The sequence below is a fragment of the Poecilia mexicana genome, unplaced genomic scaffold (genome assembly GCF_051168715.1).
Source record: "Poecilia mexicana isolate PSO_F unplaced genomic scaffold, ASM5116871v1 scaffold_5, whole genome shotgun sequence".
In the NCBI taxonomy this organism is placed as follows: Eukaryota; Metazoa; Chordata; class Actinopteri; order Cyprinodontiformes; family Poeciliidae; genus Poecilia; species Poecilia mexicana.
Genome location: NW_028263374.1, coordinates 24412230 through 24438111, shown reverse-complemented (window position 1 = coordinate 24438111; position 25882 = coordinate 24412230). Strand labels below are relative to the sequence as shown.

At 38.2% G+C, this 25882-nt stretch overlaps 1 protein-coding gene across 1 annotated transcript in view; it reads right to left on the bottom strand.

Annotated features, from left to right (window-relative positions):
• igsf21a (immunoglobin superfamily, member 21a) overlaps window positions 1-25882 on the bottom strand; it is a 122028-nt gene that overhangs the window by 18248 nt on the left and 77898 nt on the right. The window contains exons 4-5 of the mRNA XM_088005776.1: window positions 16237-16352; window positions 4489-4969 (exon numbers count right to left, since the gene is read on the bottom strand). Coding sequence (XP_087861902.1) covers window positions 4489-4969; window positions 16237-16352 — 597 coding nt within the window. The remainder of the gene's footprint in view (window positions 1-4488; window positions 4970-16236; window positions 16353-25882) is intronic.

The window sequence follows — 25882 nt, the reverse complement described above, 5'->3', positions numbered from 1 at the left end:
GTTATGTATGTGTGGTTTTGTAAGAATGTTTTGGAAAAAATGTTTTCAAAACATGTATGACAGATGACTACAGCACTATCCAACTAAGTACATATTTTACCGACACACTTTAACAGTGATACAAAATTATAACTTAAAGGTGATGTAAAGAAAATACCCACCCAATTAAAAGGCACAGCAGAAAAGACTGTGTGCATTTCTTATTAATTGAGACCTGGTAAATTAAATCTTATTCTTCACATACAAAAACACGTTTCTGGCAAAATAATCTAAAAACTTGACATCTTTGAAGAGAAATAAATGAGAAAAATAGTCAGGGTGGGTAATGGCTGAAATTGAAACACTACAATCTCTCCTAATCACAAGTGAATTTTGGCAATTCTTTGACTGTGACAAATTACTACTTTAAGAACAGGTTGCCAATCGATCGCACAGCTTTCCACTTCCTTTCTTATCCTCTGTTCCCAACATGACTCTGCTTTCACTAGATTTAGGTATTTTTTTTGGACTTTGTGACTGCCCAACTGACTTTTAGGACAAAACATTGTCCAACCCTGTAATGCTCCCCAAAAGTAATGTCTCTGCCCTGATACAAGGACATCTTTCTTAGCTTCCAATTAGTCAGTGTCACTAAAAAGCAGGAGCAGCATCAGTGAGCTGCACATGTGCAGGGTAGTGTTTGTCTTGGGATAGAATTAGTTTACACTCAAATGTCAGATCAAAGAAGAGGCTTCAGGTGAGTATAACCGACCTACATTTACGTGAGAAAACATGGCTGTGCATTGTGTGTTTGTACAACATTTCCACAGTAGGGTGGATTTTAAGCAGATTTTGTTACACTTTGTCATCAAATGAAAATCCATATCTCTGCACTGATAAAGTTGTTTCTTTGGAGCTTTCTGCCTGAAGAATTATTTTTAGCATCATGGTCTGCATAGTAAGGTAACTTTCCAGCAGTAACAGCAAGTGTCACAAAACAGTTTTGGATTTGCTTGAGGAAAATAAGAAATGTTAAAATGTGTTGAGTAGCTCTAGTTTTACAAAATCTGTTTGCAGTCTAAGTTTAGTCTGCATTTAAGAGTTTCTGTAAGATGTGGAAAAATTATCTTCTATTTCCTCTATTTTTCTGTGTAAAAATTGAGACATACAATGCAAGATTTCTGAGATAACAAAAGATAATGGTATTTTATCAAGAACTATATACTCATAAAACTAATCACATAAAAAGACATCAACACTCTCAAAATGCTTCCAAAGTCATCATCAGTTAAGACTGCAGCCATATTTTTTTTGATTTCTCATCCCATTTGATAACAGAAATATTATTGAAAGAGATTATACATACAGGCAGGTAGTGAATTTGAGCTCCTTTCAGTTTATAACTGTTGTAATTCATCATGGCATGGAACGTTTTCTCAGAGATTTTGATTCATGCTGACCTGACAGCTTAATACACTTGTGACAGATTTGTCGGCTGCTCATCCTCAGTTTGAATCTCCCATTCTATCGTATCACAAATATGCTCTGATGGATGAAAATCTGCAAACTGATGAGGCCACTTAAGTACAGTGAACTCAATGCTGTGTTCATGAAGCCAATGACTTTAAGACATGGTTCAATATCCCACTGAAGTCGCTACAAGATGGTACACTGTTGTCATAAAATGATGGACATGGTCAGTTACAATACTCAGGCTGGTTGTGCTCAATTACACAATGCTTAATTAGAAAGTGTCTCAAAGCTGATTCAAAAAAGGATGAATACTGCAGTTGAGACTCATTGGACCAGACAAAATTTTTCAATATGATATTGTCCGCTTTTGGTAAGCCTGTACGAATTGAAGCTTAACTTTTCTGCTGACAGGTGTGGCATCTGGTGTGACCTTGTGTTTTGGTAGCCCATTTTCATCCTGACTTATTGGGCATTCAGAGTTGGTATTCTGCATAATCAGTTGTGATGAGTTGTTATTTGAGCTAGTGTTGCCTTTGTATTGTCTCAAAGCAGTCTTCACCTTTTCCTGCGACCTCTGACACTGACAGGACAATGTTGTCCACACAAACCACACAAACTGACGCTTACTGGAAATGTTACCATATGCACTGAATTGGATCCATGTGACTGTCTGATTCACTGTTTGGGGTTAGTGCAGCCTATATGAGTACAGCTTGCAGAAACAAGCAACAGACACAAACAGCTTATAGCCAAAAACATAAATACGTGACTCTGCCTACGGTATCAGACTTCTTTCATAATGACTAGCTATGTTTAGCTACATCACATACAAAACATGGACAACTGGACACATTTGGTCCATATTGTAAATATATATGCTGAAAAAATAATTAAATAAAGCTTCAATCGAAGTATTCAATAAATTGTGTTGAAAAGAATACTAAATCACAAAACCACAGGGAACAAGTGAATATTCAAAACACAACCAGGGATGATTACAGCCAGATCAGGTTTATCCAAGTAATCATATTCTTATGTCTCTGGAAATTGAGGGAAATTGAATTTGTGAGAAAATTGAAGCATAAGACAGAAACACACAAAGATGCAAAGAGAATGAAAGAACCCACATAAGGCTATTCCAGCAAAGATGTTCCAGTTTTCAACTATGGCTGGGGCTGGAGCCAGTTAAGAAGTAAAATAACTGGTTTTCTTTTCAGCACAAAAGACCCACATCAATGCCCAGTTCTGTCATTATAAATATCTCATTTATTTATTGTTTAATCCTTCCTGAGTTTTTTATTTATTTGTGAAGTATTGTAGTGGAGACAATGTAGCCACACAGATAAGCTTTTTATCCCAATAGCCCTGCAAATAGATGCCCTGAGTTCAACGCCTTGGTTTATTACTGCTCTTTTAGTGAAAACCTTTACAATCCTGATTTGCTGAACTGGATAAATTTTAGAGTAGGATTTATTAACACCATTTCTTGGTAGTGAAAGACCAAACACTTACAGAAACCAGACAGAAGTCAATGAGCTGTGAGCACAGCTGTAAACAGCACATTGACCTGTCTAAACTCCTTGACATGTGATTTCAAAATCAAGCATATGAAGAAAATTAATATTCAGTTATGTGTTACTCTGATACCAATCGAACAATGTATCGTTTTTGATTGGCTGTTGTTCCCCTAGTTCCTGACAAAGTTGGCCCAGTAGCAAACTGGTGCTGGGTGCTGGTGGAAACGTAAAGAACTGTTGCTCTGTAAGCCTTAGTAGCTGTTAGGTACTGGTACTGATTTGATGGAAAAGGCCCCACACCGTCTGTGAGTAGCAAGGGCGAATACTTTCTGGATATCTGGTAGAAAGACTTATACATGAAGAATACAAAATGTATATTTTATTCCCATGATAGTGGTGGCCACAAAAAAAAAATATGTCGTGAGATTTTTAACCACCATTATCTAATTAGGTTAAGAACTTCACAGAAAATAATGAGTTTCCATAGATTTATGCATGGTTTCTCAGTAGCATAAAAAGAAGCAACTTTTAATTAGATGGAAGCTGGCAAAAGGAGATAAAAATACATTGAGAAACAACACAGCCGTAGACATGGAGCAACCAGGGTCTCCTCATTCAGACTTTTCCTTACTTCAACCATTCCTTGCATCGTGTGAAAGATATTGTCTCCGTGTATAGTGTGAGGACTGTATGGCTCATTTCCAGAAGGACTATGCCAAAGTATAGCCTTTGAAGTCTTAATTGGGTAAGCTGGAAGCGATCTTCGTGTTTAGATAAAATAAGACGGGTGTATGCATCTCTCATGGATCACTACGAAGACTGTATACCTAACACACATCCCCCTCAAGCACACAGACAGACAGACTGACAGAGAGACAGAGTGAGAAAGAGAGAAACCCGTAAAGTTTACTTGAACTTCTCCTAAAGTATAATTCCTGTCTTGTTAAAGTATGAGTCACAATTTATTTGGTTGGAGTAGATTGCAATCTTAGTTCCCACTTTTTTTCTCCCTTAACTAAAACTATGAAATTTAGTGGCACGTCGACAGAATGAGGAGCTTACAGGAGGTGTTCACTGGAGTTTGATGAAGTGCAGCATCGTTGAAACTCTCTTTCCAATTATATAACATTGGTCAGAGTGTCTAAATTCTCATTCAACTTCTCTAATTCAGGCTGACTTTTTCAATAACGGTGCTAGGTTAACTCAATCTAGCAACAGACAGCTCGATGAATTGCCCTGTCACTCACTTGGAGTTGTGCATTTGCTGCTAAACTCGGAATCTGCTCAGCTGGAACACAATTAAGCAGCATCAAATGAAAATCAGTGTTGTTCTGTGCGCATTTGCAAGGAGACACAAGGAGGTCCAGTCGGCTTCCGACTGTGACACGAAGACAGCACGACATTAAGAACAGAGAAATGAGAAAGGGGTTTCAGTGTTTGAAAAAGAGTAGAGGACCGGCAAGAAAAGCATGATAGAAAATTAAAACCAGCATGCAAAACAGATCAACATTTAACTCACCCAGAGTGACCTCTGTCTGCATGGGCATGGATAATGCTGGGTGCTTAACTTCACAGCTGAAGAGGGCATCGTTATCCAGCTGAGGGTTGAGGGTCCAGGTAAGTCGAGCCTGTACCACAACAGAGCCGTCGCTCTGAGGGATCTGAGTGTGACTAAAGTAGTACAGAGGGTCCGTGCTGTGTACCCAGCGGGGGAACTCTCGGCTCACCACTGTCTCTGGAATGACCTCTGTTGCAGGGCTGGGTTCATAGGCCTGCTGGCCCTGAGTGTGCACGCGCTGAGGGCTCTCTGTGTACAGACGGGCCGACCGGCCTTCCGGATCGAGAAGAGAGAGGGAACGCTGCAGTTTGGTCTCATCAAGGTCCCTGCTGATGAGTGGCCTGGCTCCTCTCCATCCTGCTGAGCCGGCTGCTCGCTCGCTGGTGGAGGGCTCAGTGTAGGAAATTACCTCTATCAGCTCGCCATCACGCTTAAAGTACACCTGATGAGAGTATTGAAAAATGGGATATTGAGGGGATGACAAGAAAAAAAGACATATTTTAAATAAGATAGTGCATAAATGAAACAATGCACTTGATAATACTACATTGTTCACCCACTTCCCAAAAGATATTTAAAAAAGTTGCTTGTAACTTCTACAAACTTTTCTCCAAAGCCAAAAATATGTTTAGCTTTTCCTTTTATGTCCTGAGATGCCCAAAGCATCCTGGTTATTTTCAGACCCAACAGTGGAGCGCCGATGCATCCTATTTTATTTTGACATCTGCAACATGTTTGCATAACTTGTCAGTAGTCTGTTTTTGCCTAATTGAATCCACTGGACATAATTAAGAGAGCACACACCTGCTTATGAAAAGCTCTCACGGTTAGCAGCGTATGTCTGTGTAAACAAAGCCATGAAGTTCAGATAATTGTCTTGTTCGTCTGCAAGAGGGGACCATGTCAAGGCCCAGATATAGAGAATCATTTCCGCAGCTAATAACTGTGGTGGATAGTTCGGCTTTACGGTTCTACTGAGTAACCGGAATTTGACTGTATTCGTCAGATGGAGAACTAACAATCTAGAGGTACAGAAAGACATTCTGAAAACTCAATCAACAAGTTTAAAATTAAGAGTACTGTAATCTTTCTTAATCAGAAGACCTTCAAGAAACAAAAAAATTACTCTAAGATGTTTTTAATCACAAATTAATTGAAGATTTCCAGGGTCTAAGTGTTTCCATAGAAATAAAAATTTACATAAAAAGAAACACCACACATCATTAAGTAGCTTTGGGAAATTTTTTTGGGGAAAAAAAAAAAGTCTCGTCTTTTGCTCATATGGCACAAAAAAGACTAAATATCTAAATTCATGACAGTTTTAAAGGATGAAAAGTATGTGATTTTAGAATGATTTACTGCTTGACTGAAAATTGATAACAAAAACAACAATAATAATGATACATTTAATTTATAATGCCTTTTATACCTTTAGACCTCAAAGGGCAAAAAGAAAAACAAAACAAGTGATTGTACTGGATAAAAATAAATAAATGAATAAAAGAGATTAAAAGCACTCTTTCCTTACTCTGTTTTGTTTTTTTTTTTTTAGTGGAAAGGAATAGCATTATATTTCTACTGCTTTGTAAGAAATGTATTTTTAAAAAACTCATTCTTCGACACAAAGGAATGTCCTTAATATCAGAGAATTTACAGCCCCAGTCTATGAGTTTAATAAAAATCTCTGACTGCCTAATCTCTTGACAGGGAATTCATATCTCATTCCAGTACATGCCCAGAAGATATTGGCATTGAAACAAGGTTGTATAGTCTTTGCCTGTGGTAACGCTATTTTTGAAACAATGTGCCTTTTTCCGTGTTGTTGAACAAAAGGACCGTTCAATCCACAGCTCTTTTGGGGCACATGTGGTCATCTAAATTCTAATTTCTGAGGATCAAAGAAATATTATTATAAGATGTGCATTTCACAGCCTTGTGTGCAGGTTGTTGGTATGCAGATTGTTCAAACATAGCACTAATGCACTCTTTCAAGCTGTGGTGCCTCAAGCCAACATTTGCAAAAGATACACTACCTGGACAGCATTTAAGCATCAAATTGTGTGTCCTTCTCACTTAACCTTTGAAGTGACGGTATAATCTGTATTGACACGGGGGTTTTGTTGTATTAGTTTTAAAACAGCCATCTCAGACTTCATTCCTGAATGGAAATATTTACTTTTAAATGGATATGACTAGCACAGCCTCATTTGTTTCAACTTCCATTTTAGCTATTTCAAATAAATGGTCAATAATGTCCTTATCTGTCAGCCCTGATGATGATGTTCAGTGAATATTTTCGGTAACTGACACAACTCTGTAAGTTGCATGTGATTGCAGGGTTGTAGAGTTTACAGCTTACTTTACAAATGAGATCAGCCATCTTCAAACACATACACAGTTAAAAACCTAGCCTTGATCTCACTGATTCCACAGCACAAGTAGATGTTTGAAATGGTGATAAATGATAATGACAAAGCAAATATGAATATTTTGGTAACTTTTGAATATTTTTGGTTGCATAAATGTTTGAAATGATACAAAAACGGGGTGGAAATGGTTTTAAAAACAGTTACAATTATACATCCAGGCTTAAGTACATGCAAAAACTGCAACTAACATTTGGACATAGTAAGTTGCAATGTCAGAATATTGCAATCTGGTGCTGGTTCACTAGTGTCAACGCTACTGCTGACCATACACAGATACAATTTCCTTCTGCATTATTGTTTTGTCCATCACTATTTGACCTCAATGATGTTTTTGGGAAAACCAAATGGAGGCTTGTAAACAATATATTGACAACCAAGCCCAGTGGTGGTAGCTTCATGCTGTGCAGTTGTTTTGCAACCACAGGTACTGCTGCATTGCATGAAGTTGTTAGAAGAAGAACTAACTCCAGATTTTTTTAACTTCTCCCTCAAAAGTGGATGAAACTCAGACATAATTTGAGTTAATAAAAATACAATGATTCCAAATCTGGGTTTAGAATAATATAGCATGTCAGCACTAAATTGGTCCCTGAAATAATCTATGTTGAATGTTCATGGATTTCTGGCACAGACACATGAAAGCAACTCTCAATAAATAAATAAATCCATATCTTAAATATTGCATTTTAGGTAGCAAAAGTCCAACAAAATACAACTTGATAATTGACAAAAAGTATAAGGCTAATTTGGAGCCTAACTCTGCTAAAGACTCTCAAGTATCCATGTCCTGTTATCTGCATTTACCTTATGCTCTGAACCATGGCTTGAGATTCAAACGCCGCAATAGGCAGCATAAACATTAGCCTTATCCACAATGACCCCATTGCATCTGCTAGCAAGTCTGACTCTTCACTGTGTACCAAAGCACCTCATTAATTATCACAGCAGGTGGAAGGGGAACAGTGTGGATTAGACAGATCCATGCACCTGTTTCATAGCTTTCGTTGAACAAAATGGTGTTGGTATGCAATAACACCTGTTTCGGCTATAGAATTGTATAACAGAGAATTAAGTCAGTAAATCTGCATGACTGATTTGTTTCCATATCCATTATCAGGCAACTTGATTTATAGGTAAATTATTGAATAAATAGGACCTGATTTACTACCATGTGAGAGCTCTGTCCTCTGCATATTAAAGTCAAAGATAAGACTATAGCAAATGTATTATTTTCAGGTAAATATTGAGAACCTGCTTAGTCTTTCATAATAATTCTACTGTGACTTTTCCATTTGTCTACGTAAAATTAATGTTTCATAAAATACATGACTGAAATAAACAGCATGTTGCTCCAGGGAAAGTGTGAAACATTATTTCTGTGTCATTATCCTGCTTGTTTCATTTCCTCTTCCATCACTGGCAGATCAAATCTACAATATGGATATGAAAGCAGAAGATATGGATATGAGGTGACATATGTAAAAATAAGACTGATATAAGGGCTGAGAGATATCAGTCACATTTGTGACAATGCCTAAGGTAAGTACTTGTGGATGTGTTGATCAGAGATAATCCCACAAGATTTTATGTAGCAAAAACCTAATAAAATTATATGCAGTTTTAGCCTGGTTGATATAGGTTATATTCTTGTTTTGTGTTTGCAACTGAGCATCACCAATTTTAAGAGTTAATTATGTAAAGTTTAAGCCACATCAATGCAAGATTTTTGAATTTATTTCTAACTACTAAACAGATTCATTATAACTTTTTCTTTGAACAGCAGTACAATAAAGGTTTTCTAACATACAAACTTACCAGAATTTAGCTCTACAAGAATTTATGTTTATTGTCTCTTTGAATGTTCTAACATTTCTAATAAATTGGAAACTAGATGGATAAGATTTCTGTTTATCTGAAATGCTATTTCTAAAATGTGGTAACATTTACACAAGTGAAGAAAGCCACCCACCATTGTTTACCGTCATCATTCTTTTTATATTGATATTACTCTTAAAATGACATCACCAGCCTTTATTGCAAAGTTAATTTGTTTTTCTTTGAGCTTCTGACTAATTTGCTAAAAATCGAGTTTGTCTGACAAAGAGAAAAGTGAAAGCATATCCATTCTTTTATTCTTTTCAAATGAGACAGCAAACACTGATTAATTTTCCACATTTGATTATAAATCTGCGAAAGCAACACTTAATCTGTTTTTCACTGATACATGTCTCCTATAACTATAAATTGCTGCTTTCGACAAAGTGACATGGTCCCTTTTGTTGGGCAACGCTGTGAACAAGAAGCTTTTCACTCAGTTTATTGCAACTTATTTGCATTCATAGAACGGTTTTCACAATGTATATGTGTAAAAACATATTGCCAATTATTGTGCTTCAAATCGAATTTGTCCATTGAGATGACTTGGGGAAAAAAAAAGAAAAAAAAGATATGAATAAATTGCTTATTAAAGTGGAGGTCACATTTATTGGCACCCTTGCGAAACATGTGAAATGCCCTGAAATAAATGTATAATTTATGCCAGCAACATAATTTCATATTAAAAGAATTAGTACAATCAAACCCCTATTTTGATATATTTCTCAATCAAGAAAAAAATATTAAGGTGAAAAAAACATGTTTTTAGTAAAATCATCATTGATAACACCCCTAACAACACCAAAGCAACACAGCTCCTTTACCATAAGCATTAAGTCATTTTTAACATTTTCAACCAGTATTTTGTGGAGGGTTTTCTTCCAAAAAAAAACTACATCTTAATCTCATCTGACCGTAGAAAATGGTTGCATTTAGTTTAACAATTATTACGTTTTCAGTGGTAGGACAGAAAAGTTTGAGTTTCAAACTTGAAAAACAACGGCTGGATTGTAAGTAACATTGATAGTTTCTATGTAGACTTGGTGACCTCAACAAGTTGTAAAAAGACATGTTCTACCTTCCTGACCATTTGTACTGTGTATGGTAGCAATAAAAAGATGGGTCCTTATTGAGCATAGAAGCTATAAAAACCATATATATAAGACCAGTGGAAACAAAATGTCACATATTACTAATCAGAACTACCAAGAAACTCCCAAACTCTGAAAAAAGTTAAGTTTAAATTAAAAATAGTTAAGTTAAAATTAGGGATGTGCCGATCAGGTTTTTTCCTGCCGATACCGATACCGATCACCCATGAGGGCCGATACACCGATACCGATCACCGATACCGATCACATAATTATTATTATTATTTTTTTTTTTATCATAAACACTACCTGTTACATTATGTGGAAAAAGGAACCATGAATTCACCTTAATTTAGACAAAAACTTGTTTTTAATAACTTTTTTCAAGAAGAAAACTAAACAAAACAGGCTAAATAATGCAAAGAGCCAAAATAAAACCTCTCAACATTGCCAAAAAAAATTCAAGTATAAAACTTAACATTCAAAGGCAAAAACAGGTTCCATACAATAAACAATCCAGAGTTACTGAATGAACACTTCCTGATAACATGGCGGCTAGCTGATTACTGCTAGGTCTGATTGGCTTCACTCAGTGCGTTATAGTTCCACATCGCTTAGGATTTGTTGCTGCACGTTTGCGTAGAGTGAAGGAAAGAGGAGACCAGCTGCACAGGCAGGCTGCGAAATGAGATGATCGGTATCGGCAACAAGAGCCAATGATCGCCGATCACCTATCATGCACTTTTTCACGAAAATCGGCCCGATTATGATCGGTGACCGATCGATCGGCACACCTCTAGTTAAAATGTATATATGGATTACTGAGGGTCCCAATAACTGCAAGAATAAAATACAAAAAATATATATATTTCTTATGGTTAGCCTTTTTTTTCTAACCCAAACCAAGTGTTCAAACAATTCATTGTCAAATTAGGCTAAAATCTTAATTTGTTTTAAAGCTTGATGGGCTTTTACAAGTTGTGCCAGTCAATGTGTCTGGAACTGTCTGTCCTTTTTACATGTAGAATAGGGAGTAAAATGAAAAACGAGCTTGTTAGGTGGTACATTTAGCTGTCATGGGACCTGAAAAGTGGTGCTCACCACCATGTAAAAGAGGATTTTGGAGTGTTTTTGGCATTGCAGCTCTATTGTTCTCTTACAAGCAGTGTTGCTGCATGGAATAAAGTGATTATCAATCACGCCTCTGTTATAAATCCCCAAATACTTCATACTCCAATATCTGCGCACAATGAAGGCAGACAAAACCATTTATTTGATGCTGAAATGAATTAGAACTGAAAAAAGAGATGTAATTCTAAGCTGGAGCCCATGCATAATGCCAAGACAGTCGCAAAATTAGGCTGGGATGGTATGAAAAGGGTGTCGCATTTCTCTCTGAATAGACAGTGATGAAAGCACCTGCACTCTGAACACTGCCAAGCTGCTCCCACCTCAAAAATATTTCAAACTCCAACTCTTTTCAAAATGTAACAATCATACTTTGGTCCATGTACACCTTTATGTTGCTGCAATTAATTATGGTCGTGTCAAAGGAACAAGGCAGTAATTTTCATAGTGACAGGATTTTTCAATGAGAGTACAGAAGCAGAAAAAAATAAGAGAGAGGCAACGAGAGAGATCCTGGCCATGAGTTAATCAGTTTTCCCGTTTATTATTAACTGTTATTATGTTTCCTCTTTTCAATCAGTGCTTGCTTGTGCTCTAAGGATGTTCTAATAGTTGCACTGGGGAGATATGATTGATATGTCACCAGCTTGCTCAGTAACATCAGATGCCGACAGATCTTAAAACATAATGCCAGATACTTTTCACAAATAAAGTCTTTTAGTTTCAGCTTTTTCAAAAATATACCATTGGAACTTGGCAAAAAGTGCAGAGAAGCAATAACATTTGAAAGAAAAATTTAGCCTGGAAGAAGAAAGATTTATATACGAAAATAAACTGCTGCACAGTCATGTGCATATCAAGGTGCAGATCAAAGCAGGAACCCACTACAGCACATAAGATCAAGGCTGAGAAGTAAGAAAAATGAAGCTTTTTGAATATAAAAGAAAACCTATAATATGCACTCTGGCCATCATTGTCAGGCAAAAGTTATTTGAAAAGAAGTAATGGATATGTATTCAAGGTTGCATAAAGACAACCAGATAGAAATAAGTGATGCAGAAACCCTATCATTGTACAAATGGTGGCTGTATGGTGTTCACATTTAAACAGCTATAAATTTACTCCGGAAAAAAAACAAAAAAAAAAAAAAAAAAACACATAGGCAGCAGTTTATGATAGCCTTATCATAAACTTGCTCAGGTTACATATAACCCGAGCAATGTTATATGTAGAACAGTCAGTTATATCACAGGTGATTCTTACTAAAACTGAATGTCATTAAAATGTTAATATTATTCAGTAAAGCTTGTTCAATTGAAAAAGAGAAACCAATTGTTCGGTCTGGTGTTGCTCCTCTTCCTTTTGAAAATGCTCTATGCGTTCTCTATGGGGTTTAGGATAGGGCAGTTTGGTGACCGCTCAAGCAGCGATACTATGGTCACTAAAACAAACATCAGTACTTTTCATAGAGTACGCAGCTGGCAAGTCCTGCTGAAAACAGATTTTCTAACATCTTGTCAGCAGAAAGAAGTCTACTGCCTGTCCAGACTGGGAAGCAGAGTCATAGTTTAATGCACTTCTCTGCTGCTTCTATACTGTTACATACATATTGCAACACTGAGTCAATGGGCTGGTAACAATCCAAATAAGATAACCTAACAGGATTTGCTCCTAACAGGATTTAGGAGCAAATCCCAAATCCTAAGTATAAGTATAAATAAATAAGTATAAAATAAGTATAAACTAAGGATATTATATAACATAATGTTAACTGAACAGAAAAATAAAACAATTAAATGTGGTTTAGTAAAAATAATTTATCTTCAAAGACAAAACATCTGCAGACCTACCCACATTTGTTTTCATAACCTGGAACCTTGGGTTGATTTGTCAGTAAGTGTGAACAAATACCAATTTTTTCCAAGACAATTTTTTTAAATGAACTTTTAACAAGTTTATTTACAAAAACTTTTTAATCTAACCAAGTGCACTGGCCCTGAAAGAAAGTTGCATTATCATGGATTTTATCAGACAATGCTGTAACAACCTTTAAGTTATCTGTTCCATTTTATTTTCCTCCGTAACACAGAACAACACAGCACAGGACAATAACCAAATTCACACCCCATCACAAACTGATGTTCTTGTTAACAGCATTACTACTTCACTGCATGTTGCATTAGACAATGTAGCCCCGTTGAAAAGAAGGGAATTGGACCCTGGGAGACTGGCTTGCTGGTTTATGTCAAAGCTGCATATTTTAAAAGTGCATTGCTAGGACATTAGATACAAAATGGCACCTTACACATCTAGAGGAGCCCCACTTAATATGGAAAAACAGTCTATTTTTGTAAAAAAAAAACAAAAAAACAAAAAAAAAACTAAACTAAAGAGGAAAGTGTCTTTCCCATTTGCTAGAGGAGAACAAGAATTATTCTAGGTTTTCTTTTAGTACAGTTACACAAAGTCCTGGTTCTACTGAGCCACTCAGCTCTCAGGAGTCAAGACTTTATGGGATTCTTTACAAATGAAATGCATTCTATGAAAAACAGAATCATTGACATCCTCCCCTGAAGAGGCCTTTAAAAAACGAGGGAGGACTGGAGGTAAGCATAAAACCTTTTTTTTTTTTTTTTCCAGTTGAGCTTTCTGAATTTTTAAAACATTATTTTCATCTTGCCTTCAACTTAGACCCAATTCCAACCAAATTATTTAGGAAAGTGTTTCCTTTGATTACCATCTCCATTTTGGATATGATTCATCTATCCCCAGTTAATGGATAATTACCAGAGACTTTTAAGGTTGCTGTAATAAAACCATTACTTAAACCCTTTTCTCAATCAAGATGACTTGGAGGGGACCCATTATGCTTCCTTGAGCAAGGTGGGATAGGTCGATGAGCTATACACAACATGTTCATTATTTTTTTTTGCACAAAATAATTCTCATGTAAAATTTCACCTGCTGAGTTCTATCTATTTTGAGCTCCTTTCAGCATGGGCTGTTTTACGGCTACGTCACCAATATGCAAATAAGCTACTGATGGCCATACCTAACTTATACTATACTCTGACTTTATAAATGTGAAAGTGGCTGCAAAACCAGAAATGCAACTGTACAACCATACATCTTTGACCCTGACACAGACCGAAAGACGTGGAGCATCCTACACAACTATAAAGGACGCATCAAGCGGTGTCCTTTATAGTTAGACATATTTAGTCTGCAGATTTGCAACAGTAGGATCAGATCTTTCCTTCAGCTGAGGTCTTTTGGCAAATCCTGCCAAAACCTGAATTGCTCACATTGCCCACTGAGTTGGGGACTGCTGATGTGCAGTCTTGAGTTTGACATTTGCCCTTAGTCATCTGGGATGTTTGTAAAGAAAAGGGAAAAGCTGAAGGGTGTTTCTTAGACCAAGAAGGATTTGTGGTTCTATAGCTAATTAACAGTCGCGTCACTTTCAAAATTTCAGCCAGCTGTATGATCCTTTGCTATGGTGAAATTAGGCAAAGAAGATATTTTGGGATTCACTTTCTGAATTACAGTCCATTGAAGGCTGGGGCTTTTCTGGGTCAACAGTTGATTTGTTTCAGTGATAATGCACTTTAAATTATTTTCTCATTTTTGACTTGGAGGCTATTTTTTCTTACATTATTCATATATTATTATATTTTTAACCTCACTTATGGCTAGCAAATTAAGTCTTTACATTTATAATCTATTAAAACCTTCAGTATATAGTTGTTGATTTCTGGCTTATAATGGTTAAATCCAAATGAAACATTTGTTCATTGCCTCAAGTAACAAGGCAATGTTACTTGAGGCAATGATGTTTTCTTCCTTCAATTAAAGCTGTAGTGAAACATGGATCTTAAAACTTTTATTGTTTTATATATGTATTTTCTGCAATCTAATTGTGGATTGAGCAGCCAGGTTCTTTATTTTAATGTGTTCTCAACTCATTCATTAGCTTGCTGTGTGAACGACAAAGCTAATTAATAACAGTGTAACTTATCCAATGACACAGTGACAGTTCTTGCTTGCTGACCAGCTGTAAGCTGTCAGATATCTTTGTCTCCATTATCTTTTAGAAAAAAAGATCCAGCAGTTGTAAGCTTACATGGCTTAAGACTCTGCATGAAATCACAACAGGGGAGAACCTCACTCATCACGGCATCAAACAGGAAGTACCGGAAATCATTTTCACCTTGTATTCACCTCTTACTGGGCTCATAATTGCAACACATAGGTATGCTCAGAGCCTGCAGTCCATTACCATATACCCGTGGACAATGATTAATGGTCTGTTGAGAATGTACAGCAAATGGATGCTCTCATGCAGTGTCCATAAGCTCATATACCACCAAATATGTAGCGTTTTTGTAAGGCCTTTTCTTGTTCTCCAGAATGTTGAGGGAATACATGACGGCATACATGTAGCACCGCAAAGCTGTACAGTCTGATTCTTAAAATTTAAGTGCAAGAGTATTGTTTATGATCATTTTAGTCACGACCACATCACCGCATTAAATCAACTCTACGGAATGTGACCATTACTAATGAAATTAGCATTGTTTAGGAAGAAAGAAACTCTTTGAACATCTGTGGGAGGTACTGAGATCAAAAGCTTGCCATGGTAATGTGTACTCTATTGCATGGATTCACTGAGGCTTCAAGTTTCTGTGCTACTATTTGGCCTTGTGTCATTATTCCCTTTGTCAATCCCCTTAAATTGTCCTTCTTTCTGCCCTCCCCTCACGCACAGACACTGTAATTGATTGCCGGTCACCTGATGCACATTTGTCATCAGCTCTTAAGGAAGTATTATCTCCTGAATCCTTTGCTCTCTGCACTACCATTGTGAGTTTATTATCTGTTCTGCTCCTGTTTGATCATCTGTGGTCTTAGGTGGCCTTGCCTTTACCGATAACTTGCTCTTAAGTGGTTTTAGTTTTGTTCTGTGTGTGACGAATAGAAGAGTTCTAAGGCTTTGAGTCCACTTCAGCCTTTGAATTTTGCTTTTGGATCCTTTCTTTTCTTACACACCATGTAACCATTGAGCTGACAGTCTAACATTTTCCATGAAAAAATAAAATGCTGCAGATGGAAAAAATAACAGGTGAATTAAAGGTTTTATTTTTCTGTAAAGAAACAAAAAAACAAAACAAACATCTTAAACTCACCGATGGGGCTGGCTTTCCTCCTTTTGCTGTGCAGACAAGAGTAAAATTCTGAGCTTGGTATCGACTGAAGAGGGCTGGAGTGTTCTCAGCCAGCACTGATATGTTATTTGGAGGAGCTGTGAAGGACAGAGGGAAATATTGGTGACACAACAATTTAATAACACATGTCACATTGTTAAAAAAAAATAAAAAGATGGACATAACCTCTCCATCATATAGTTTACCAGTGGTAAACTATATGTTAACTTCTACAGCAGGAGTTTATAACCTGCAGCTCTGGAGCATCATGTGGCTTCCTGGGTGCTTCACAGTGGCTCTTAAGTTTGTTAATGGATTATGCAGAACTGAGAAGGGTTGATTTTTTTTAGGATACATTTTAATAAACAGATTTATATTAGTTTTTGTTAGGCTTGGTTCAATGTCTGCATAAGAACTCTACAATTAGGCTTCAAACTATATGCTTTCCTTCAATTTCCATAAACACAGAACATTTGTCATCCAGAATAAATTGCCTGTTTTTTGTTTCCATTAAATCGGCTGATTGAGATTTTGATGTTAAACAAAACAATCACAACATTGTTTCACTTAACACAAAATAGATTAAATTTTAAACAAGCAGGTCAACATTTTAACAGTCTTAGACTGTTTTTGGTTAACTTTAAGACATGAATTTGTTTAATAATAATACATTTTACCCTTAATAACTCCAATTGAAATCTCAAAGGGCTCTATTTACTAGAATCAAGGATAAAAAAGGCTATATCTTCAATTTGTTGACTCCTTATCTAAAGCATGTGTATATATAAAAGTACTTTCATAATAAACAGAAATATTTGGACATTTAATGACTAAATGCAAAATACTCATTTAGATCACTAAAATGTAAAGGAAGATCTCAAAGTATGAAATGGAGATGTAAGTTTTCACTCTGCTCAGATATTGTTTTCACCAGGCTTTCATCCTCTGCTCAGAACACTTTTGTGCTTTTCTGGGATATTATTTCACTTGAGATTAAGCTGTGAGATTTTTCTTACTACAAAAGGCCCAAGCTCTGATCACAGTAGGAATTCATGTAACCTACTGTATAGTAAGGCAGTCATGAGGTGAGATAAGGATATCTTTTGAAGTTACGATTTATGAATACAAGTGTTGCGCTTTAAGGCAGAGATGCTGACAGAAGAAGGTCATGGAGGGAGTGGTGCCTTTTTAATGTGTCCGTTTTTATGAGTAAATCTATCTAACACTTTTAAACAGACATGCCAAAGCAATTAATTGATTTAAAGAAGGTAGGGGGTTTACAACAGGATTCAGCTGCCGGCCTGGGTGCCTCTGTGTTTCCACATCTCTTAATTGCTTATTGATAGAACTCATACGGTTGTAAATTAACCTTAGAACACTCCATTAGCTTACTGACAAGCCTGCTTCATCGTGGCATATGATTAGCTGTCAGTGGTCTGCTTCTGAGTTGTCATGCTTAAGGATTTAACACTGAGGTTATGCATACTGCAGTTCATCTAGCAGAGTCAAGTTAGGCCAATACATAAAATGCATTATAGAGTGATAAACAATGTGAAACAATATCAATTTCCTCAATTCTAATTGGAGAAGTTTTCTTTCTAGATACTCCAGCAAATGTGCAGTCATCATTGTCCCTTAGACCAATTGGCAAACCGTGATGTAAGCTATTTAGACAGTGTTAGCATTTATACATTTAAAACATCAAGGTTTTGTATAAATATACAGCATTCTATACATTAAAACAAGACATTGTAAGTTAATTATTTTTTTATTAAACTGATTGATGACTTCTACTTTAATGATAAATATTGACGCTGACTCGCCTGTCAAGCTAGTTGAGGAAAGCTGCACATTGATCAGGGTGCTGTGTTGAATTCAGCCAATGGGAGGGGGCCACCTAATGGGAAACTAAGCCTGAGACAGCAATAAGCCCTGGTATAACATTTGACATGATTAATACTGAGACCTACTGTGTGTAGCATGCTATTTGCAAACACAACAGGCCTGTACAGGATTAAGATGGTTGGCTGTGACGATGAATTCTAAGCTTTTCATACTTCATTAGACAGTAGATCTCTCCTCTCCACTAGTTAGAGATTCAGCTCCGTTTTCAAATAGAATTGGATTTACTAAGATGGTCACACTTTAAAGCTAATTTGAAAACAACACATACATATTTCAGTTTTTCAATTAAGAAGGGTGCAGTTTGATGCAACAGCGTATGCTGATTTAGTCCTCATATAGACTGGAGAAAGAAAACCACAGTCAAACAAACACTAATCTTCGTGTAGGTATGAGGAGGGGGAAAGTGACAAAAAACAGAGAGGGTCACTCCACTGATTTACTTTCACCAATCTATAGCTTTATAAATATCAATTTATTCTTTTTTTCTGCTACGTCTGCCCCTCCCTCCCCAAACCCCAACAAATCTGGAGGTTGTTTCTGAGTGCTGCAGCTAAGTGTTTGATCATTGCTAAATCTAGTCTATATATCTTTTTTTAATTTTAGTTTTCTTGTTAAGCTCTTTGTCTTGAATTGCTTTGCAGTTTCTGCTGGTTACTCTTCTTTGTAAGTCTACATTTTTATAAGTGGATAAATTATTTTTTAAATAACTTTCATTAAAAAGCCTAAATGAACTTGCATCCATGATAAGTAATTACGCCCCATATCTGACCTAACATTTTGAACAAAAGATCCTAGAAAAGGCTGTTTATCAAAAATAATTTGACAAATGACTGCTCCTCAGCCCGTAAGTGAAATTCCTGAAGTTGGCAGATGAAACTACTGTAAATGGTTTGATGCATGACTGCAACATGTCCGTAAATAAACATGGCTACGGTGGATCACTTCTGGTTCCTAGGAGCCAGCATTTCTCATACATAGACAATGTTTGGAAGAATGACCAGTGGAGACAATATTTCCAGCAGCAACTCAAGAAATACAATCTTTCATGGGAGCATCTGGTCATCTTCTACACTTATTATTCAGGCAGTACTGCGTTCCTCCGTCACTGTGTGGTTTGGCTTATTCACAAAACAGAACAAGGCAGAACTTCAACAAGCATTCGGGTCTGTAGAGACCATCCTTAGGGCTGAGATTTTCTCTGTCCAGAACTTGTACAGCTGTATGGTCAGGAAAAGGGCAGCTAAGATCTCTGCAGACCCCACACATCCTCAACACAAGCTGTGAACATTTTTACCTTCAGGTCAGCTGCATAGACCTATTGACAACCACCACAGAGACAAATTCTTCATAAAAATTGTCTATCTGATGAAAACCCAACAGCCTGAGTAGACAGCCTTTTCACTGTTGAACAAAACAAGCATATTTGACCTATTCTAACCTGCCTTTAAAATAAATGTTGGGTGTTGATACAGATATGTACATATTATTCTCTTTACTTTTAAATGCTCTGAACGAGTGTGACCGGAATCAAATTCCTTGTTGTACACACTCTTGGCCAAAGAAGCTGATTTAGATTATGTATTTTTTTTTAAATAGATAAATCTCTCCAGAATGTTACAATCAGATTTTTCAACACTCCATATGAGGTATAAGTATAGGTTTTAAATTTGTCTTAATATTGATGTACTTCTGGGTTGGTTGATCTCAGTGCTGTGTTAAATGTTGACCAAGTCAAGCAAGAAAATAGGATCTTATTTGTCAGACCAGGATTTATTTGTGCCATTTGGCAGTTACAAATCTGAGCAAATAAAAGATCACAGTTTGCTCAAGACACCATTCTGGGCAATAAATGCTCCCTCTGTCTGTCTGGACCCCCTTATGTCCACTGCTCACTATAGCTCCAGGGACCAGAACTATTCCGGATCATGAATCCTTAACCGATTTGTTGCTCAGTTCTTCATCCAACTCCCTGAAAGCTTGGGATGAGCAGAAATCATCGACTTACTTAAAATCAACACAGAACATCAACTTCAATATTCCTATAAAGATCAAAGATTACTTTATCAGTTTATTTTCAACCATATGTTTTTCAGTTTTAACCATGTTTATTACATATTACTCAAATGCTCCAATTTTCCTTTAATATGTGTGTTCCATTAATGTATTTATACTATTTTTTTATTAGTTCCTTCCTTTTTATGAAAAGAACATTGAATTACATCATGTTTAAAAGGTAACTTACATTTGCTAGCCTATTTTTTGGTGTGGTTTGTCAGAAAACATTCTTACTCTCCATCCAGTGTAATAACACTGATAAAGAGGAAGTCTGGGGTGATGGTCTGAATTTCTAAGAAAAAAAAGTGAAAGATTTTTCCAATTATTGATGAATCACTCTTCTCAGCCTTCCTGGGCAATAACAACAATGAACAAACTGTTTCATAGAGGAAAAGGAAGGGCTTTTTTTATGGCCAAAATGAGAGCCGTGTCCACATTATCAGCAAAAATCCAAGCATATATTCCCAGTGCGAGGACTCTGACCAGGCTGCACCCTGACCATTGATCCATTTTGTGATGTTAATGGACAGGATTTGAAGGCATAGTTGTGCAGAGGAGAGTCTGGTTTGAAAATCTCAGAATAGTGTTGAAAACATCAGTTATTTCCATCAGTCTTAGCAGCAACACTGATGTTCATGTCAATGTCTCCTGTTTACCAACACCTGTTTTTGTTCTAAGTCTGTAAGCACTATTGTGCTGGTAATTTTCAAAGAGAATGTGAGAAGGAAAATATAAAACCTGCTAATGGATAAGTGAGGAAATCAGCAGCCTGTTCAATACCTCAAAGAAACCTCTACCCTTCTTAAGAAATATAAAACTCGAATTTAATCTATATGTGCTAGAAAACCTAAAACATATTTTTTCTTTTCTCCTCTTATTCATATGTCGATTACATAACAGCATTCTTTGCATTTTGATAAAGTATTGCATTAACTTTGCACATTGTCATTACAATGTAAAAGAGATTCATTTCAAACTTTTGGACAAAAAAAGAAGAATTAAAATGAAAGGATAAAAGTGAAACTACACATGTACGGCTTCCAATGAGTCTGAATGGCTCTTCATTTCAAAACATTCATAATATCCAAATGGTTTCAAAAGGTACTATTTTACTCTCCATGTATATTTTGGGTCTTTCTGCCTGAATACCCTCCTTGTGGATCCAATAATGCTCTCCAGGTGTTCTGGTTTCCTTCAACAGTCAAACGAACATGACTGTTAGGTTAACTGGTCTTTACTAAGTGTAAGTGGGTGGTTGTTTGTCCAGCTTGTCTCTGTGTGGTCCTGTGATGGACTGGCAATCTGTCCAGGGTGTACCCACTCTCTTGCCCAATGACAGCTGGAAATATACACCAGCCGTCGTAAGGACAAGCATGTATATGTGAAGGTACACAGAGTATTTAGTACATTGGAAGTCATGCATCACTCTTTCAATGTACTAAATTGCAATATTGCTTGGACTCCAGACCTGCCTTATAATTGTTGTGCTACCATTGCAATGTTTAATAATTCGTACTGCAACACATTTGTTATGCAAATTATTAATTATGGGAGTGTCAACATGCATTTGAGGCAAGTCTGAGTAGATACCAGATGTGTATGTGTGTTAGAGACTGAGCACCACAGTTACAGGCTCCTAGGCAAGAAATTTGCAATGTAAAATGTATGAACAGAATACAGATATACAATTCAACATGACCGCATGCTGCTTTATTCGCACCGAGATGTACATGCATTAGAAGCAGCTCTTTTGAAATTCATGTACATGCAGGTGTGAAGGTGGGGAAAAGACCATTCATTTCAGATTCTCTAAAGCCTAGTGAATCATAAAAGAATTGCTAACTTCTCATTCCTTATTTTGACAAGTCACACAGTTCTATAGGCTGTGGCTGAGTTGGAGAGACAGCAGGCTGGAAAAACAATCAAAGTTTACTACTCTCAGGAGGGCGGGGGGTGGGAGGGGGGTCGGGCTGAAATGCATTGTATGAGTTCCCTATACCCGAGTCTGCTACTCTCAAAACATCTATTCCCCAACTGCAACAGCATGTGAGGATTGAAGCTCAAAGATGCTTTTTAAATCACATTACTTTTGTGCTTTTAGCATTTGTGTTCACACCCCACCCAGTCAATTTGCATGGGTTATTACTGTGCTGTCAGCTCATATCAGATCCTCCCGCCCAGCCAACCAGCTAGTGGTGTAGATGGCTGCAAAGAGAGCGAGACTCTGGTAGATGTCAGGAGGAGAAAAAGGATGACACACATAGAGAAAAGCTGGTGTCATACAGAACAAGTTTCCCAGTCCTAAAACCCATTAATCATGCCACTGTTGTTGAAGGTGCAGCCACATCGCCGTGTGCTTAGACTGGTCAGCGGATGTTGAAGAGTGAAGAATAAGATTCCACAATCTTCTCAGCACATTTGTGCTTCAATCTGGACAGACTCAGACGAGAACAAGAAACAATTAAAAGATTTAATGACAGCAATGAATAACAGTTCTTTGGCGCTCGGGCCCCGGCAGCTGATTTGAGCTGAGATTTGATGTGAACTCGATGAACATCCCGATAACTGATTAGGGATGCTCTCCCCCCAAAAAGGGGCCGAGGCCGGGGCCGAGGCCCGAGGAAAGGTGGGACCTAAAACTCGTGTGCTGACTTGAGAATGCAGGGAGAAAAGTACAATACGGTTGTAGACTAACGGATTGCAGAAGACCAGAAGGAGAGAAGCTGGCAGGAGTAATCCAATTTGATAGAGGGGTTTTCATGAGATCATGATGCACAGCTGAAGAATGAAGGCCTGCTCAGAGAAGGGGCCGAAATAATACGAGGCGTGAGAGTGAAGATAGTTGAAGGTGTGGAGCCAGGCTGGGGATAGGATCAGCTAGATGACATCACCTGGAGAATGATGGGGGATAGGTGCCCACTGTAAGGGAGCCAACACTGAAAAGTATGAGGGAAAAGAAAACCAACTGAGACATGGGCCAACATTGAGAGAAAGGCTGGGACATGGGCCAGCAGCAGGGGCAGAGAACGCTGGGACATGGGCCAGCAGCAGGGACAGGAGACGCTGGGACATGGGCCAGCAGCAGGGACAGGAGACGCTGGGACATGGGCCAGCAGCAGGGACAGGAGACGCTGGGACATGGGCCAGACGCAGGGGCAGGAGACGCTGGGACATGGGCCAGCAGCAGGGGCAGAGAACGCTGGGACATGGGCCAGCAGCAGGGGCAGAGAACGCTGGGACATGGGCCAGCAGCAGGGACAGGAGACGCTGGGACATGGGCCAGCAGCAGGGGCAGAGAACGCTGGGACATGGGCCAGCAGCAGGGGCAGAGAACGCTGGGACATGGGCCAGCAGCAGGGGCAGAGAACGCTGGGACATGGGCCAGCAGCAGGGGCAGAGAACGCTGGGACATGGGCCAGCAGCAGGGGCAGGAGACGCTGGGACATGGGCCAGCAGCAGGGGCAGGAGACGCTGGGACATGGGCCAGCAGCAGGGGCAGGAGACGCTGGGACGTGGGCCAGCAGCAGGGACAGAGGAAAAGCCAAAAAACAGAAAAAGAGTTAGCAATGGAGAGAGAAGGAAAAGTCAAGAGGGGAAGTAATCAGTGAGATGATAAAGAGACTCAAGACTTAGAATGCGGTAGAAGGAGTGTGCTTGTGATGCGACATGTAGGTGGGAGCATGGAGGCGTGAGAAGGAAAATGGTACAAATCACTGGATAAGAATGCTTGCTTAGGCAAGAAAAGACCAACCACCACCAGCGAAATGTGCAGTGCTCACCTAGGCACTGAGGGAGCCCTCGCTAATAAATTACAGAGCGAGACCTGAGATTAAACATGAAATGAGCGATGCCGTCTAACGGCTGAACTGGACTGGGCAGAGGTGGAGACAGCTCATCAACAACAGTCAAAATGATCATGGGTGAAAAACAGATAAGATTAAAGTCGGTTGATGACATGAAACGGACTGGTGAAGGTTCAGCTTTATAGTAACCCACGACTGATGAGAGCGACAATTAGGGATTGCTTGCGGAGTTAGCCCCTCAGGAAACGGGTTATGGCTGTGGAACAATTTCGTAAAAAGCTGGAAACTCGAGCTGCTGAAATGAAGGTGAAGCTGAACCAACTACATAGGAGATCCCCCCCCAAAAAAAGGGCCATGCCCGACGGACTGAATTTAAAATGAAAAATAGAAAGAAAATACTATCTAAACTCATCAAAAAGCTTTGACGTGTAGAGATGTGCCACTCGAATGAACTTCACGGACCTGGCAATGGGGTTGGGAGTTTAGACTAGAATGGCTGAGAGCTTTAGGATACCTGCAAGAGCTGGTTGCCGTAGTGACAGACCCACAAGAATGACTGGTAAGAGTCTAAAGGCTATTGGCCCAGAAGTGAGACTGGAAAGAGCACATTTGAGTATGGGAGCGGGGTAAGTGAGAGAACCGACTACATAGCCTGAAAGTGGCAGGATGGCCTGGGAAATAATCTGCCGATTCTGGGAGATCTTGAGATAAAACTGAGAAGCGACCCATGGGACTTGAACAGGACACATCAGAATATGGAACAGCTTGGTTGATAGCGGCGAAGCAAGTAGACCAGGAATATCCAGAGTTCAGCTAAGAAAAACCTAAAACTTGAGCTACGAAAAGGATCACCTGCTGGAATAGCGACTGCCAGACCATTTAAATCCTCTGGATTGTTCTGAACTGAGCTACCGGAATGAAATATGAAACAACCACTATACATTGCGCATGTGGAAAATGCCTATAAATCGAATGCTTTAAAAAAAAAAACACCACGTCTTGCATCGAGACTAAACCAGTTCTATTTAAGGTTGCTTTGATAAGTAGTGAATGGACACGAGCAAAATATATATTTTTTTTTTTTAGAAAATGATTGGACAATGCCCTCGTCAACAAGAATTTAAGGCTGATTAATAATTAGCAGAAGCGCTGGACAGACTCAACCGAACTGAGGAGGAATTATTAGTCAACTTCATGTTACGTTGGCAAGCCACTCTACTACACGTATTGCATCGCAACAGGGTAAAAGTCCACAATTAGGTGAATGACAATTTATGCCTCATGCCGCAGTATGAGAAGGCCAGCCGAGACGCGAACCCCTGCTCCAGACAAGATTAGCTGATTGAATTGACTGTTTAGGTCATGATAAGGAGTAAATTTAAAATATGCCAATTTTAAAAACTTGCCATGTTTTTATTGGAAAGCCTAATTATAGTTCTCAGATTAATAACTTATTCTGTCCTGTTAACCTTTATGTTACCTGTAGATAAAGTAGATTGTTTGCAGAGATCTTTTGAACTGCTCTTTGTGTGGGAAATCATCAGGAGAAGTTCCAGCTTTCACACTGATCTGTGAAAAGCCTTGAAACAGCAGGAGTCCAGGCCAGTAGAGGAGAAGCTCTGCTCCCACTTGTTTAGATAAAGGTGACAGTTTGAGCTTGATCTTGAAAACAAATTGCAGGGAGTGTCTAACTCTAAAGAGGATCAGAGACAACTCCTGGTTGGATGAGCAAAGCTATGCCTTATTAGAATAAAAAGTCTAGAATACGCCTTTACTATAAAACTTTGTACACAGCAGTAACTACTCGGATTTGCTCTTGTAATTCTCCAAAGACGTCTAAGCACGTCTTTGCTTCTTTCTTCCTT